The sequence below is a fragment of the Rhynchophorus ferrugineus genome, unplaced genomic scaffold (genome assembly GCF_030347505.1).
Source record: "Rhynchophorus ferrugineus isolate W39M unplaced genomic scaffold, kcgeb_rfMv2 rfM8, whole genome shotgun sequence".
NCBI classification, from domain to species: Eukaryota; Metazoa; Arthropoda; class Insecta; order Coleoptera; family Curculionidae; genus Rhynchophorus; species Rhynchophorus ferrugineus.
In genome coordinates this window covers 9919223-9938408 of record NW_027472587.1, presented here as the reverse complement: position 1 = coordinate 9938408, position 19186 = coordinate 9919223, and the positions used below count along the sequence as shown (strand labels likewise).

General features: G+C 32.4%; 1 protein-coding gene across 4 annotated transcripts in view; it reads right to left on the bottom strand.

The window, feature by feature from the left end:
- retn (retained) overlaps nt 1-16224 on the bottom strand; it is a 265375-nt gene extending 249151 nt beyond the window's left edge. For all 4 annotated transcript variants that reach the window (XM_076411354.1, XM_076411356.1, XM_076411355.1 and 1 more), the window contains exon 1: nt 15892-16224. In XM_076411354.1, the coding sequence (XP_076267469.1) occupies nt 15892-15945 (54 nt within the window). In that variant the 5' untranslated portion in view covers nt 15946-16224. The remainder of the gene's footprint in view (nt 1-15891) is intronic.
- Between the last annotated feature and the right edge of the window lie 2962 nt (nt 16225-19186).

The window sequence follows — 19186 nt, the reverse complement described above, 5'->3', positions numbered from 1 at the left end:
AAAACGGGTAGAACAAATTGAATTGTACTGCAGTTAAAATGTATTAAACCATTTCCAATTTAGATTTTGAAATCAGCACTCGACAATCGACAAGCACACAGTGGTTGTCGAAAAGGCATTCGAAGAAAAGAAATACTACCCTGCAATATTCCTGGACGTCTCACAAGCTTTTGACCATTTAGCATTTATTGAAGCATTTGTTTTGAAAACGTTAAAACTAATAAACAAAAGTACTTAAATTATTTGGATCCAAAATCAATATATATGAGATTAATTCCATTTTAATGACAGTTAAAAGGTTCTGAATCAGCATGTCTTTCATATTTCTTTTTGTTAGCGGAAAGTATCAAGGATGAACTTATTTCAACTGCGACCATTTCCAACGCGAATCGGCTATTCGCGATGGTTGATCATTGGCTGGCCTTGAAGCCTCTCCACGTCCGCTCCTGGCGCATTAAGATCCTTTCCCCGAAATCCGTATATATAAAGTAACAGCATTATAGAACCGGTAACGGGCGGACAAGGGGGGAATCTTTCACGACGACAACGGCAACGACGATAAAACGGAACAATAATGTAAGGGCGTGACGCTCGCCGACCAACCAATCGGCTCAGCGCCCGTTTCGCTTTTGTTTTACGACCCCTGCGGAATTAAACTGCCGAATTTAATTAGATGTTAAAGTTTCAGCTGCGTCTGAACTGTGACGGCCGTCGAACGACGGTCTCTTCGTTTCTTCTTTTATCAAAATATCCAGCTGTCATGTTGTTGAATTACAATATTTCGGGCTTCACCGGCATTGACATTCAATATTAATATCATTCCGAGATCATCAAAATTAAGAAAACAATAATTAAAAAATCATTGATCAATCGATGTTTTAGATATTCTCTTTCAACTATCTCCTTTATTGTATAACAACTATTGTACATTTTCTACAGCCTTACAGGCAGAGATATGTTAATGTCTGCACTTGGTCAATTTGGAGTATTCAATCTGGAAATCTGGTATTTTTATAAATAGTTTAATACAATTTATCAACAGTTCCTCAAATAATTTTGATGTCGCAGTTAGCAGCGTAAGATCGGACTTGTGCCGCAGGTTTGTCATATTTTTAAGCATAATTTGAGCAATTTTAAAACATTCCGAAATATGTTTCAGTATCAAACAGGCATTGAAAATATGTCAATATGATGATTGCTTTTCGTGGCAGATCTTCCATTAGCCCATGTGAAATATCATCAATTCCAGTAGCCATTTTGGGACTGAAATTGTTTGAAGTTCCGTGGCAACTTCCAAAGGAGAAATCAGATTTACAGATCTATAGGACTGACAAACACGAGTTGTATCCATTGTAGATGCTATATCATTCGGGTGGAATGCGTTAGCTAAATGTTGTACGAATACTTCAGCTTTTCCGTCGTTACGCCGAACCCATTCATTTCGATCAATTTAAGAGGCGGTATGAGAAAAAATGATAAACACAATTTCTCGGAAAAGATACGCTCCCATAACTACTAAAGATAGAATATCCAATAATCATCTCTTGAAGGATGATAAATAGTTTTGAGTATAAACGATGGCGAAAAATGGCACTGGTGAAGAAAAAATAAAAGAAACTGATGGTTTCACTTAAAAATGTTAAAACTAATAAACAAAAGTACTTAAATTATTTGGATCCGAAATCAATATATATGAGATTAATTCCATTTTAATAACACTTAAAAAGTTCTGAATCAGCATGTCTTTCATATTCCTTTTTGTTAGCAAAAAGTATCAAGGATGAACTTATTTCAACTGTGACCATGTCCAGCGCGAATCAGCTATTCTGGCAGCTCTTCCATTAGCCCATGTGAAATATCATCAATTGCAGTAGCTATTTTGGAACCGAGATTGTTATAAAGTTCCGTGGCAACTTCCAAAGGAGAAATTAGATTTACAGATCTATCAGGCTGAGAAACACGGGTTGTATCCATTGTAGATTCTATATCATTCAGGTGAAATGAGTTAGTAATGGCGAAAAAATGGCACTGGTGAAGAAAATATAAAAGAAACTGATGGGTTCACTTACTAGAACATCGCGAACAGAACATTGTTGTTTAATAACGCAATACATGTCTTATCTTCATCATATCACCTCTTATCACTCGATACTAAGCAGTACATGGCCATAAGCAATGACTTTTATACAGACTTGTCACGGTAGACTAAAACTAGGTGTCACTAAAACAACATATGAAGAAAGCTGGAGAAAAAAAAACAGGAAACAATGAACAAGGCCCAGATCAACATTTTAAAGGCTAGGACATTTCCAAAGCTTTACTTAAATTTCAATTAAAATTATATGACATTATGACAAGTGAATAACTGTTTACCAAATAATACACAAAATAGCGGCAGCTTATCATCATTTAACCTAGTACATCTACGACAAGTTACAAATATGTTCTGACGAAAAAAGGAATGTCTCAACATTAGAATCATCATATTCGCCAGATATTGTATCTTCTCTTTAATATTTGATCGAATAACATATTGCCAGGATGAATTATGAATCATTTTTATATTAATGTACTGATGTTTCAGCAAATAATGAGTTGAGGAGGCATCGGCTGTTAATAGATGACCTAGAGCGCCCAAGTCTGCTGATTAGCCTCTGGTGATCCAACAGAACAGTGATTATAAATTCTTAAATTGTATATTAATGTTTTAGTACAAAATCTCAGTTTTATTAATACTCCACAGGCGTTCATGAAGATTAAAATCCAAAATACATTACTATGCAAACATCAGTGAGCTGTATAACTTTACCATCTAACCCATAGAATATATATTTTCACTTTAATGAAAATATTAGCACTCTTATTAGCGGCCTCACAAGTTCGAAAAGTACCGAAAACCACATTTGCATTTTAAGTAAAAATTCCTAATAGAATTTCAACATTATTCAGCTCATTCCATTAGAAATTATCATCCATTTTTATTGTATAACCTATGAATAATAATAGTTTTTGTACATATATCCCCCCAATGGAAATTTTAACGATTTTGCGTATCAGTTTTAGCAATTCTTCGGTGAAATATTGCCAGATTTTCTCATATTCTTTTATCAACAATATATTATTTCCTTTTTATTGTTCAACATTTAATTAGTCATAGACCTAACCAAAGTTGATAATATTTGTAGAATCCCATAGAGAGAGATCAATATCTCATCTTTATTTTTTGTAATTTTTTCTTTGTTTCAATATATATATATATATATATATATATATATATATATATATATATATATATATATATATATATATCGATTTTCAATATAACAGGAAGAATATGCTTGCAAACAAAACCATAACAACACTATTTATAAATCCTATATTTCGACTCAACAAATGGACATGAAAAATGATATATATCTTAAAAAATCCCCAAATAGAAACGGACTACGAGCCTTATTATTATTAATCATGTTTTACATCAACCAATTGTGCGCATCATTAACGATATCTCTATATTTATAAATACTACTGTAGTTTATAAAAATTTTATCGTAATATACTGTATTTCACTGATTTTATCATCCAAATAAGTAGTCCTGAAATAATAGAAAAGATTTAACTTGAATCCTTCTATTAAACATACTATTTTTTATTTTACTTTCAATTTATTGTTAATAACAAATACTAGGCGAAAAGTTTTCAAGTAAACTATCAGAATCTCATAGTAATAATGGAGAAACAAAATTATATATAATATTTTTCGACGATGATATACGCATCTTAGAAATGGGAAACAATGAAGATAAAGTGTCAATTTATAAAATAAAGAAATTGACAAAAATTGATAAAATAAAACATACATAATAAAAAAGGAATCAAGTTGATGCTAACATATAAGAACACTCTGCAATTTGTGGGTTGAAAATATTATAGCTGACAAGAAACTTATTAATATATAATACTGCTTGTAATACAAGTTGCTTGAACATTATTAATGCTCTTTAATATTCTCTGTTCTTTAGCATACTAGCACTGTACTATTTACAGGAATTATGAACAAATAGCACAAGCACAAGCGATGACCAAAATCATTAGAAGTCATAGGAAAAGTCTATGAAATCACGTCTGTATTGCTAGATGTTTAAAAAATAGTTAAAATTTATTTGAGTTAGTGCGACTTATACTACGACTGTGTACACTTTTGAGGGGATAATGTCAGGCAAGACTTGTGAAATTATTTTGATTCTTGCTCAGTGATGCGACAGTTATTTTATTATGAGTATCGACGACTCGTTATTCATTATTCATTAATCCCAATGGTCGGTTAATCGAACGATTAACGATTTAACAGTGGTGATTTTAATGTTCATGATAAAGAACGGTTAAGAGTATCAAAATATTTCGAAACAATGCATTATAGAATTATTGAACGGAAACCTAGCTCAAATATTCAAGGAACTTTCAAGTTAGCTTAGCGGTAACTGAATCAACTGTTTCCGTATGTTTACATGTGATTAAAAAGGTTCAAAATAAGGGAAAAGAAACGAAATAACTGAAAATGCCATTTCGAACAGTTTCAATATCGCGGCTTCATTGATTTCTGAACAAAAAAGGCATGTGTATATGGAGTTTTGTGTCTGTCGATGAATGGAATGTTATGGCTTAGTCTACGACAGCCATCCATATCTACGAAACGCACTATTCATGACCACAAGGTCGTGCTGTTTATATGGTGAGATAAGTAAAGTCTAGTGTATTACCAACTGATAAAACTATTACTTTATATATCTTCAAATCCTCAATGATGTGAAGTTAAGATACATTGTTGAAATTCGAGTGGCAAGTTACCGCATCCAGCGTACTTACTAGGCATAGCGCCTTCTGATAACCACTGGCTCAGATCGACGCAGCATTGGCTGGCACATGGTCTCAAAATGATGAAGAAGTTCGAAAATGGATCGATGATTAAATTGCTGCCAAATCAATAACCTTTTTCGGCACGGTATCACCATATTGCCACAAAAATGAGAAAAAATTGTAGAAAACAATGGAGTATTTTAGTATTTTAGTTAATATACACTGTAGCAATTTTTCTTAATAAGTGCCTTTTTAAAGTAAAAAATATCAAAATACACGTAAGCACTTAATAGCACAGACACTTACAGCAAAGATCTTCCAATTCGTGAATGCTATTACCAGAATGTTTTCAATTTCAAAAAAGTCTGCTAGAAGGATGCTATATTTGGGAAATAGCTGCAAACCGGACATTTTTTCACGCAAATGATCCAAAAAAATAGCATAAATAATCTGAGTCTACGATTCTATCAGTTTGGAGGTAACTCACAAACCATAATCCTTTTGCAACCCAAAAACTGATGTTAACAATTTCAATAAAATATTGAACACTATATTAATACATATGTCAATATGCCGCGAAATAAACAACGTTCTAAGTTTCACCCTTATAATAAACAGACACTGAAAACAAGAACTTTTGTAAACATACATTACAATTATGAAACAAAATTGATCCAATTGCACGAATGAAAACAATGTGTTAAAAGCAACTAATAAGCAGCTAAACCAAAAACTGTTCGAACTAAGTAACAAGCTTGAAGTGATTGCAAATATAAGGTCCGTTACAAGACATCGAGAAGATACCAAGAAAAATAAGAGAAGAATATTTGACAGATGAGGACAAACTAGAACAAGAGGTAGGCGAACAACCCGAATGGACAAAAGTGAAGAGTAAAAAGAGAAAGAGGTTCGAGGTAGCAACTTCCCCGCTGGTAAGAAGACATCAAGGAAATATCGTACAGTACATCAAGAAAAGCAAGAATTTAAAAATCCTTTGTTTTCCCCATTTAAGGTAAGCAATGTTGGCAATTTTAATCGAATCAGAACACAAATAAAAGGAGTGGTCACTAACCGAGTACAGATCAAAGCTCTGTCAAAAAATGACACTAACGTTACTTGTACAAATTAAATGAAATGATCATAGAAGAAAAAAACAAACAGACAGACAAACCGGCAGAAAAAATTGGATCGTACAGGCCTATTTTGCTGCTACCTGCGATATCAACATTACTTGAGAAACTGGTGTTAAAGCGTTTCCAATTTGGATATCGAAATCAGTACTCGACAACCGACCAAGTACACACAGTAACAGCGGTTGTTATTCCTGGACGTCTCACAAGCTTTTGACCGGCTATGGCATTTCGGATTAATCTACAAAATGAGCAAATTGCTATTTCTGCAGCTATTTCGGCTGTAGTTCTACAGGGTAATATCTTGGGACCACTTCTATATCTGCTCTATACTGCTGATATTCCAATAACAAAAGAAACCGTACTTGAAACATTTGGCGACGACACAGTTATCAGGGCAAAAGATATCTCTGTCTAAGACTGTAGAAAAAGTAGAAGTAGAGGTCAACAAGATCTACCAATGGACTAGAGACTGGAAAATACAGCTTATTAGCTCCAAATCTGTCCATGTTAATCATGCTAAAGCAGAGTCAGCTATATACCTCGGAATACATCTCGATAGTAGGTTAAATTGGAAACATCATCTTTGACAAAGAGCAGAGCAGATTAAGTTAAAGTCACTGATTAGTCGGAAGATACTCTCAACGTGATGTAAAATCAAAGAGATTGGTTTATCAGTCAATCATAAAGCAAATTAGGACCTATGGGGTTCAAAAATGGGGTTGCACTAAAACATCAAACCAACTAGTAGTCCAACGCAGCTAAAACAACGTTCTACGATTAATTAACAATGCTTATCGCTACGTAACCAACGAAGACCTGCACAATGACCTCGAAATAAAATAGATACATGAAGTGATCCAAGATTTTCATGACATAAGGTTGCTAAATCAAAACAAATCACAGTTTTATTTTAATTTTGGAAATACATACTGATGTATTAATCCCGTACTGGCCTTCCTTATGTATTAATGCTAATGCAAGTATAACCGAACAGTGGTAATAAATTAATTTGTAAATTAATATTGTACTGTAAGCATATCTAATGTAAGATGTAATTAATAAAAAAATGTATCAATAAAAAGACAAAAAAAATGCCTGGCATGTTGTTACATATAAATTATTGTAACATCATTTTCAAAACAATGGACCGTTAGAAAAACAGACAGCCGGTTACTTATTGGATTTACCAATGGGACCGGTCGACCAGTGGCCACATTGGAATTCTTTGATATCGCGATATTAGGTCTGCCGGGGATCAGCTTTATCATTGGGCAAGCGGCGTATGGAGGCTCCGCCCTTCACTATCTGTATGCGGTGCGCTTTTATTCCGGGGAGAATGATTTTGATAGAGTCACGGGGCCGACCCAATCCGATGCCAAACATCAAAAAGGCTGCGCGCGATTTTCTTCCGTTTCCGTGGAGCATGATTTTGGTTTAAAACTACCTACTACGGCCCAAAATATGCATCCATTTTGTTTCGTTCTTTTATTGTTATACAATATATTATTGACAGTATAAATTACTTTGGTATGTTTTTATTGTAAAAGTGACTTATTGTGATGTGTTATGCAGTTATTGTTTTTTTTATATCGGTCGGGCAGCATTACTTTTTCCTATCAAATCGTAGGAATGCTTGATCTTTTGAGTATAAACACGAATCAATCCAATTGAGATGCTACTCAGTAGTTCATGCAATTTTCATTCGAAATAAATGATAATTAGAATGTACAATACCTCTCAAATTAGGCAGGTAGGTAGGACGTCCCATTTAAGAGTGTCCATGTTCAACAATTTCACAGGTTTAGGAACACATGATGTTACAAAACTACTTGGTTACATTTTTACTAATAAAAACGTTCCTGCATTTTTCAGTGCTCAATCCAGTGTAATATGTAGATTTCTCTCATGATTATTTCATTCGGCTTGAATTGTTTCACGAAATTTCACGATTCTTAAACTTTTGTAAATATCCGTGACAATTTCTCACACTTAAATCAGCCCCACCAGACCCATAAATAATCTTAGACATGTCTGTCGAATGAAAAGTGAACGAAGAAGTCTGCGAGGAATTCTGTGGCGAAATCGACCTTCTAGATGGGCGAAATTTAGTGAAGAATGTGCAGACTCCTGTGGCAACAACAGCAGCGTATTGGTAGGCATTCACCCCAAGCACCAGCTATGGATTGACGATGATGATTATGAACATTTCAAGATTTTGTTATTGGCAGATGTCTAACCTTATAATAATGATGACGACAAACAATTTTAATATAACGATGGAAACTGATTTGTACACATAACAGAAATAACATTAAAGTTACGTCTACATTTGTTTCAGCAACTCTTTAAAGCAACGTACTGTCTTCAGTAGGCCATGTATTTTATAGATATTTGTATCTCTTGTATTTTGACTTAACTTCAGGAAATATATCTGTCACTCTTTATTGTATGACAACCAGGATAAAGAGTTCCATTTCTGTAGTATGGCCGCTGTCATATTCTGCATTATTTTTAGTATTATATATTATGTATTTTAGTATTATATATATATATACATATATATATATATATATATATATATATATATATATATATATATATATATATATATATATATATATATATATATATATATATATATATATATATATATATATATAAATTTGGTGGAAAGAAAATTAAATGGCCAAAAACTTTTGTGCTCTAAAGTGCTCTACATTTACATTTCGCATCTTTGGCATTTCAATAAATGAATGTTTTCAGTAATTGGTAGTATTCTTGAAGATCTCCTAATACACTTTATTCATTATTCATGGTTGAAAAAACTCATATAAAATTAAAAAACTATATATTACACTCTATCGATATAATTTTTTAGTTGCTGTACAATATTTGTCAATATATGAAGAAATTATATCTGAAAACAACAATGCGCATTGAAATCAATTTAAAACAACTGATAAAATGAAATTCAGTCCCATTTATTTAAGCTCAAATTATACAATTTAAACAGAAAAAACAACCAACTATTGGCAGTTTACCAAGATAGTTTTGGTTTGAAGAATGGACGGCACAACATCGTCCAATTTCCATTATTGCGCCATCTCATTTTCGTTCAGTAAATACATGGGGCACAACAATATTGTTTTAATATCGTCAAAACGTGACAATAAATAACAAACAGTTAATGTAGTTCCACATATTGATATACAGTAACGCCTGGAAAGGATTATCCGTGTAAAAATTAATGTAACCATATATTTGATTCAATAAAACATTCCATTATTCCTATAGCTCTCCTAATTTCTCCTAAATTCTGCCATTACTTAATTTGATATCACTGAAGTCAGTACTGACAACATTTCCTCTACATAGAAGGTAAAATTAATAGATTAATAAAATAAGTTATACTTGTGTCTGTATAGTTGTCATTGTATCATTTTGAAATAAATTTCATGAATTTTGTTTCTCAAATTCATAAATTTAAAGCAATTGTGTTAACAGAAATAACAGACATAATCATGAACCTGAATCATGAAAACTGAATAGGAAGATGATTTAAAATAAAGCCGTAAAAAGATCACTGACGGCTGGTTGGAAAGCAAGCAACAGGATCGGCCATCATTTGGTCCTCGTTCAATTATATGGTCATTTTACGAGCATGTCACGTCTCAGTTTCAACTAGGATCAAATAGATATAATTCAATTACTGAAACGGCAGCTACAGTAATGTTCGTTTTATTAGCTGTAAGCTTTTGACAATATTTACAACAGCACAGCTTCAAAAAATCTGTAATATTTATTAATTTCATGAACTATTTCTACCCTATTTTTAAAAAATAGTTAATGAAGACCCATGAAAAGCTCAAATTAATTGAGCTTGGCAAGTCTTTAAAGTATTGGCATAATAAGTAATGTAGCATCACGTTAGACAAAAAGGAAAACACATTAGAACCAAAATAAAACAACTATACTGGTTAGTCGGAAGATACTCCCAACTTAATCTAAAATCAAAGAGGTTGATCTACAATACAATTATAAAGCCAATTTGGACCTATGGGGTGCAAATATGGGGTTGCACTAAATATTCAAATCAGTTAGTCATACAGCGCTGTCAAAACAAGATTCTTCGATAGATTACCAATGCCTATCGCTATGTAACCAATGAAGAACTGCACGATGACCTGGAAATCAAATGGATTTGCGAAGTTGTGCAGGATTTCGCCTTGAAACACGAAATAAGATTACTAAATCATTCTAACGTGGAAGCAATACAACTGCTGGACAGCGCACAGGATGTCAGGAGACTGAAACGAACAAAACCATACGAATTTGTGTGAACATTTAGTGTGTATTATTAGTGTAAACTATAGCTATAAGTTAATAATTAATAAATAATTATAATTTTATAAATGAGGAATACATACTGATGTATTTTCTCGTACTCGTCTTGCTTGCTAATTAATCCAAGCACATAGGAAAAGTAGTAATAAATTAATTGTAATAATAATAATAATTAAGATTGTACTAAGCGTATCTAATAAAGATGTTATAAAAAAAAATAATAATAAGTAATGTTCGTACGTATTATACCTATAATCCAAAATTGTTAATGCAAATTAATACATAATTATACAGCTTAGTAGATACGATAAATTCAACCGTATACATCCAGAAAGCAGGAAATGAACTATATTTCAAAAATATACCTAATTTATCATTTGATTGTCAAAAATACCATACATCAGAAAATAGCTGCGAATCCCGCAGGACATGGATGTACTTTACGTTTCTTTATGTCACGCCAGTAACCAGTCTGAATTCCATCCCGGGATGAGATGGTGTCTAAGTTGGTTTAACTGGACAATCGCTAGGCCTGATACCTAGGATCGTAGTTCGGGGACCACGTTAAGCAGTAGGTCAAGTCGAGAGGAACCCCAGTTGGTAAAAGAGACTCTAAGTTACTATTAGTTAACGCATATACTACGGTGAAATGGACAAATGAATACATCTACACAAAATATTTTGTTGATTTAGATAATATATTCATATTATAATCAAAATTAGGTTGAACTGGGAACATGTTTGACAAAAAGCAAAACAGGTTAGACTCAAAGTCAAACAACTGTACTGGTTAGTCGAAAAATATTCTCAACTTGACCTAAAATCAAAGAGATTGGTTTATCAGTCAATCATAAAGCCAATTTGGACCTATGGGGCGCAAATATGGGGTTGTACCTAAAACATCAAACCAACTAGTAATCCAACGCACCCAAAACAAAGTTCTACGATTAGTTACCAATGTCTATCGATACGTAACCAACGTAGAGCTGCACGATAACCTCGGAATCAAATGGATACACGAAGTGATCCAAGATTTCGCCTTAAAACATGAAATAAGGTTGCTAATCACTGCACAATCATTGTACTAAGCATACCAAATGTAAGATGTAATCAATAAAAAAAATATAATCAAAACTAAAAATAAAATATCGATATTAAGTAAAATCAAAGTAAAAACATTTTAGATTATATATCAGTAAAAGATTAAAGTACTAATAAAAATAAAATAAAGAATGCATATCTGTAATTTAAAAATGTATCATTTTTTACGTTACCCATGAACGTTTGCTTCATGAATAGATACAAAAATATATATAATTAATAATAAAAATGTTCAACTTTCTCCATTGATTAACATTAAAAAATGCTGAAGTTAAACCTGAATCAAACCAGCGATTAAAAGCAACAAAAAGTTAGAACATCAATAAAATTTTTAATCCAAGACAAAACGATAAAAAATGTCTTACGACAAAAATTGAGAGCTTGCTTACTTAAATATAATCTTTAAACTAAAAAGGAAAATATTGCTTGCAAGTTACAAAAGTCTGCATATATGTCAATATACTGTTTTGATAATGATTGAATGTTAAGTGATTTTTAATAAATGATTAAATATCTAATATTTTTATTTAATGCTTAATATGTCTGAGTTGTTGGTGTTGAATAACATAAAGTGTAAATTAAATATACAAACATAAGTTAAAACAGAAAAAGAATAAAATCGTCAGATCATTAGGTAGTTTTCAGCGCCTCTTAGAGATATGAAGGCCCGAGAAGAAATATGATATTTTTGGTCATATTGGACCTGAGACTCTTAACAATGTTGCCATTGCTATTATATGGTGGCCGTTATCATCTTTCTTAAAGATATCTATTTAAAATATATTATATTATAGATAAAGTTTGTTTCATGTCAGTTAACATTATTTTTGATCAATCTCGGAATTTTAGGACAAATTTTAACAATTCCCGTCAAATACATTATATTATAGTATTAAAATGTATCGTATATATATATATATATATATATATATATATATATATATATATATATATATATATATAGATGTTACATGATAACTAATATATACTTTTATGCTATGTACACCAAATCTTATCAATAAGAAAGGTATAAATATACAAAAAAGTAAAAGTCAAGAAGTACTCTAGTCATTTTGTTCTTCTAGTTGATTTGTTGAAAAAAATTGACGATATGGCGATACAGTATAGATGTTGGTTGGGCAATAATCATTCATCCACATATGTACTTGTTGTGTCAACCAACCCCATTCGTATTAACAAAAAGACGATATGTTGAGTGAGTACGTTAGATGCCCAGAACTTCTCATTCGAGCTTCAGGAATATATCCTTCACAACTCAAAATAATTTTGTGTCTGTTACTCGATATTGCTGGTCCTTCTTGAGGCAACACGTCTTTCATATTATTCAATTAACATCAGTAGATATGTGTAGTAACCGTGTCATTCTATTCTATCACCTCGTAATACATTGCACCTTGTTGATCCCACCATATTCACAGCAAGACTTTATGGTCATAAATATCAAAAATACCCTTTAATCTAAGGGTTATTTACATTGCTGATTCTCATATTCTCTAACAGATATCTCTGATCAAAATACATGCAAGCACTTTACCTGAAAAATATTCAATAGCTACGAATAAAGTAAGCATGAATGGAACCATCTGGGACTGCCACTCATAATTCGTGGATGTATAGTTCATAACATCGATATTTTCGGTACAAACCGCTTCATTTTGATACGGCTTCCGAAATAAGTTAACTTTGTCTAAAGATGTCGAAAGTCATACCTCAATTATTATTAAACAAAAACGCATTATAATTTACAGGGTGACCATTAGGTTCATATTTTATATTTTGCAATATTGCAATAGTAATAATGTAATCTATGCAAGACTTACCGATCACGAGATGCCCCCAGTATAAGGGACTAAAAATGTGAATAAAGAAATTGGTTCTGCACTCGATGAACCAACGCCAGGACCTGAGCCTATTCTTTCATTTGAACCAATCAATGAAAAAAACGCAAATCTTCGAAATTCAACCGGTGCAAGATTTAAGAAAAAATCATAATGTTTTAAGAATTTGCACCGAAAAGATAATGGATGTTTTTCTAGGAGTCCTAGACTACATAGCACAGTCTTCAATGAATATAGCTCTTTTAATTTAACAAAACTGTAACATCAAAGATCGTTACTCAGACCAACTGTCTGGTAAGCTACAGATTTTTACGCTTATCCCATATAGAAGAAGCAATAATTAAGGACTTACAAAACGTTGGAAGGAGCATATCAAGCTCGAATTAGATGACAAACAAATATATTGGTTATTTGAAAGAAAATATAATTTATCAATTATCCGTAGAGAATAAGTCACTGCTGTATAAGCAATTACAAAAACCTACAAGAATATATGGAATGCTTTGCGAGAAGTAATATCAACAAAACATACCGCAACTCTTGGACAACAATGAACTAGGAAGCAGACTCAAGAGAAGCAAACCCTGTAATTTTGTGTAGTTGTATAGCGAAGTGAACTAAATGGTAAAAAAACACAGACAAGTACTAATACATTACAGACAAATAGTGAGTTAATCGGCAATGACTAGTCATAATGTTAATATATTTTTAAAAAATACATAGATTAAATGTTTTGTTTAATATATAATATATTGTAACCCCATAAATGTAAAGGCCAAGCACTGACAAAATAACTTTGATGGTCGTTGTTACATTTTACACTTAACAGATTTTAGGCGGTTACAAAATATGAAGATACCAAAGATAAGGAGAACAGTAAACATCCACGATTTCAGGTAGATAAATATGCATATTATCCTCAAACAATCGAGATATATATAAAACGTCCCTTTACCGTACCTTTCGCTGATTTCTAGTACGCTATTTATTGGTAAACAGGACTTTTTATTATCGTTGACCTGGACCTGAGGGATTTTCCGAAAAAGATTCCGGCTAATTGCAATGTCATCGGTTGTTTATTGGTTGTTAATCTCGGATAAGGACTACAAGGCGCTCAGCACAAATATCGACATAAAATCGAACGAAAATATTGTAGTAAAACGAAAACTGAAAGTGTATAAAAATAGTTATTGTTTGTTCAAGGCCAGAAAACACATTTCAATCACTATTAAAATAATATTTGAAGTTCTCTTTTATAAAAAAAAATGAAAAAAAAACTATATATGAAAAGAAAGAAATCAGGTCATTGAAATGTATTTACTGAGATGTCTGAGTGTTTATTGACACATATGAGTCAACATAATTACTTTCGGAACAAACAATTCGGAAAAACATAATATACACGATTGAAAAAACTCATAAAAAATACAAAAAAAATATATTGATGCGTATCGATATAATTTTTTAATTGGTATACTATAGTTGCCATTAAATGAAGAAATTATATTTGAAAACAATCCTGCCGATAGTAATTAATTAAAAATAACTATTAAAACGAAATCCAGTGACATTTATTTGAGCCCAAATTATACAAATGAAACAGAAAAAACGACCAACCAATGGCAATGGGCCAAAATAGTTCTGGTCTGAAGAATGCAAGGTACCACATCGTTCAATTTCCATTATTACACCACCTCATTCTAGCAGCGTAAAGTAACATTCGTAGGTGCTCTTGGGCATTCGCAAAAATTCCCAAATTTCCTGTGTTCCTGTCTCATTTCAGCGCCTAGTACCCACGTGTTATTTATGGAGGTAATGTTTACATTATTCCTGAATTAGTTTATATATTTATTTATTACTTAACATAGCAAATTAGCTGCAGACAATACGGGTGTAAAGTATGAACTATAGATAAAATATAATTTAACAACATTAATTTTGTGGATTGCTATTAAGCATTGCATTATTGCAAATTAAGCATTTGTTGTAAATTTGTGTAATTGCTAGAGTCTTGGAAGAATATCAAAGGTATAGTGCGTAAACACATTCATGTTGTCCACTTTTTATAAGAGAAGCAGGCATACCACAGAGTCATAACAAAATATTGTTTTAACATCGTCAAAACGTGCAATAAACAACAAGCAATTTATGTTGTACCTCATATATAGTATATAGTATCGTATGAATTAAAGAAACCGTAATTTGATTCAATAAAACATTCTTGGATTCAAATGAGAAAAAAAACAATTAACCCAAAACAAGTCGACGTTCACACAACTGCAAAAACAACAATAAAAACAGAAATAAATCGAAAAGAAAATCAAAAAAAAATCTAAACAATGACACGCACTAATGTCAACATTTATCAGTAAACATCGCATATTTCGATAACTTCCAAATATTTCGACACTAAATAACTTCCAAACCAAATCCAGATTCACGAAAATAAAACAGAAAACTGGATTTGTTTTGGTTTCGGCGACTAAAAAAAAAATACAATTAATTTTAAATAGATTATATAAGTCACTGTGACAGATACACGAGACAAATGGCAATCGTGTCAGACAAGTAGTTACTCCAAACTCGTTCAAACTCACCACTGGACTGTCCTCCCCCATTTCCCCTTCACGATCCTGAGGTTCCATCTCCATGGCGTAGACAGGTACCGGGTCACGATTTTTGACGCGAATTTTGCCTGGATTTGCAGCAGAATGCGTGTGGACGCACCCCGCACCTCACCAACAACAATCCAAAAAGAACAATTAATAAGCGTATCGCCCAGCGAACGAGCGAAGCAACTCGGAAACGAGCACCGAACTCCCGCAACAAACGACGGGTCGCGCGTAACAATTCGCCGATCGCAGCAAAGAGTTGAGGTTAGGATACTGTTGTATTCGAGCACGGCACGCCTGTATAATGTCACTATTCGGATCTCGGGCGGTGTTGAATGAGCACGCCGGCCGAGATCGCGCGACCCCGCCGCCGCTCGCCCCGGAGCACGACCGCGCGACCAATCACATCGCCAGGAGGAGTCTAGATAAGTGGAGGGGTGGGATCAGAGGTACGGGCGGCATGTAATAATACGTTTTTATTGCATACATTATCCAATGGTTTGCCATTGCATACAATGTGGATTAGCCGAGGTGAATTTCGATTTTATGTGTGGGGTATTGGCGTCTCTTTTTAATTTATGGACTATATTTTAGTGTTCGGGTCGGGGAGGTTCGGCTTAATCATCGTAAACCTCAATTTGGCTAAAAACAATGGTATTGGGTGGTTTCCTTTCGATCTCGACGATGTTTTCTTTAATATATATATATACACGGTCTTGACGCCTCTGGCGTAATGTTATCGTTCCTAATTACCAGTACATTAAATTTGCGATAATTAACAATACATAGTCTATTCGGGATTCAAGAATTTTTTTATAACATCTTTATTAGATACGCTTAATACAATCTTAATTATAAATTAATTTATCACTACATTTCATTTGTACTTGGATTAATTCACAAGCAAGACGAGTGCGAGAAAATACATCAATATCTATTCCTCAATTATAAAATTATAATAACTTATAGCTATAGTTTACACTAAAGGTTCTTTATATAAGTTCGTATGGTTTGGTTCACTCCAATCTCCTGACATCCTGCGCGCTGTCCAGCAGTTGTATTGCTTCCACGTTAGTAGGATTTAGTAATCCTTTTTCGTGTTTGTTTCATTATTTTATTTAGATTAGAATTTTTTGTATTTTAAATAAATGTAAATGTGTTTAAAATGTTGTAAATTCAGATGTTAGTTCACTGTTCACCATTTAAAAACATTGTTATCAATCATAAATATATAACAATAAGAAATATTAAGTTCCTTTAACTACAGCTTCTCTTTCCTCAACTTCAGTATCAGCTTTTACAGATAATATACTAATAACATGGACTAGACCATCTACCGAAACGGATGGACTATGACACTAAGGCAATTCGGAATCATCAATGAAAGTAAAATGGATATCATGATATGATGGAAGAGACGAAATAAGTATTCTAATTGAATATGTAAAAATAGAACAAATAAATGTATTTAAATATGTATGTAAAGAAATCGAAGGAGAAATAAATAAATATCAGAATATAAATAAATAGTTGGTTTGGTAATTCATTATAAATAGCAGATTCTTTAACAAGAAAGAAAAATCAAGCAATACGAAAATGGAAGTGCGCAAAATAATATATAGACCAACATTAACAATCGGTTGCGAGACGTGGGTATGACCAAGGAGGAATAAAAGCAAGGTACAAGCAGTGGAAATTAATTACTTCAGCAGAGTCAAGGAAGGGACGAAGATGATCAGGTTGTAAGAAAAAATTATCTAGAAAATTATTATTAGAAACCAAGAAAAAGACTAGAAAAAAGTATCAAATGAGTACTGGTAGACCTCATTTCTTGAGTTTTTCAGCTAAAATTCGTACTCTCTAGTAGCTTTCTTGGAATGATTCATATCCACAGGAAATTCTTAATTCACTTTATGTGCAATTTATAAAAATAGTTGCCCAATATCAAGAGACATAGATAAGAAGTTCTAGCTGGAAAGCATCCTAAAAAAGAAAATTAACTAATTTTACTAACAGTTCTTTAGCAATTTTACAAAAACCATTTGTGTTATTATTTTCTTATAAAATTTTAATTTTAGCTTCCTTTCTACTAGATATTTTTTTAAAATTAAACAAATTATAAACTATATTACATCAATATTATATTCTTAATGGGTATACAGTAAAATTCATATATAGTCTATACAAAGAAGTTGTGTACATAAGTCATTTGTGACGTCAAAACGTCGCAATGTGCCGTATCAACTCTGAGTTTTAGTTCAGATTGAATTCGATATATGTTACAACAAAATTCTAATCTAAATAAAATAATTAAACTACTATTCCGTACCATCTATGAGCTAAAGTTCTGAATTCTGAACAGTTACACAAATGTCTGTGCACATACATCTATTACACACTACAATAATATTTCCTACAAATATCATACATTAATTATATACTCACCATTACTTGTTACCACTCTTATCACCCTGTCTTAGGAAGTGGCAGCATTAATTCATATCACATTCAGAAGGTTTTACTGTAACTAGAACTAAACAATTATTCTTCAGTTATCCTGTATTTCATATAATTCTATATATTTAACAAAAACTACGTACAATCCAGATTTTGAGATACAAAAAAGTATCAATACAATTGACAAACACTCGAACCTGTTTACGTATCATAGGTATAACAAAATCCATTATAAAAATGTTTAAACTAATACTACATATAAAACTGATTAGGTAGAAAGGGTCTATTCTAATTATTATTTTTTAATTCATTAATTTCTTGTCGAACCTGTATGGAAAGACAGATCGTTGACATAAATATATTATGTATAATGTGTTTAGTAGTTATTTTTGGCAGGTGTAAAGAAATATGAACACTATTTCACAACAAACTGTGAACCAATATTTATCAAAAACTGGAAGCCACTATTAATGACCTAACAGCTAATAGATTATTTCTGTATTAACTAATAATTTTAACCATAGATCTGAGGTTTAAAATTAGCATTAGATTTGACACCTTTAGATCCCACGAAACACCTTCATACCCTTCGGTATTCGGTAAATTTAAAATTAATTTAAAAAAGCGTAAGTGAAAGGTGCTACATTGTTTTTCGATTTTCAGAATGTAGAGCAAAGCGGGGGAATATATATAATAGCATCGGGTAATACGACTTAGTCTTCCCACATCAGATCCCTGTCAGAGGCGTTCTCAATCAGGTAACCCCGAAGACTCCCCCCAAAAAGCAGTTCTTCAAGCCGCCAAAGGTTCTCATACCCCAAGT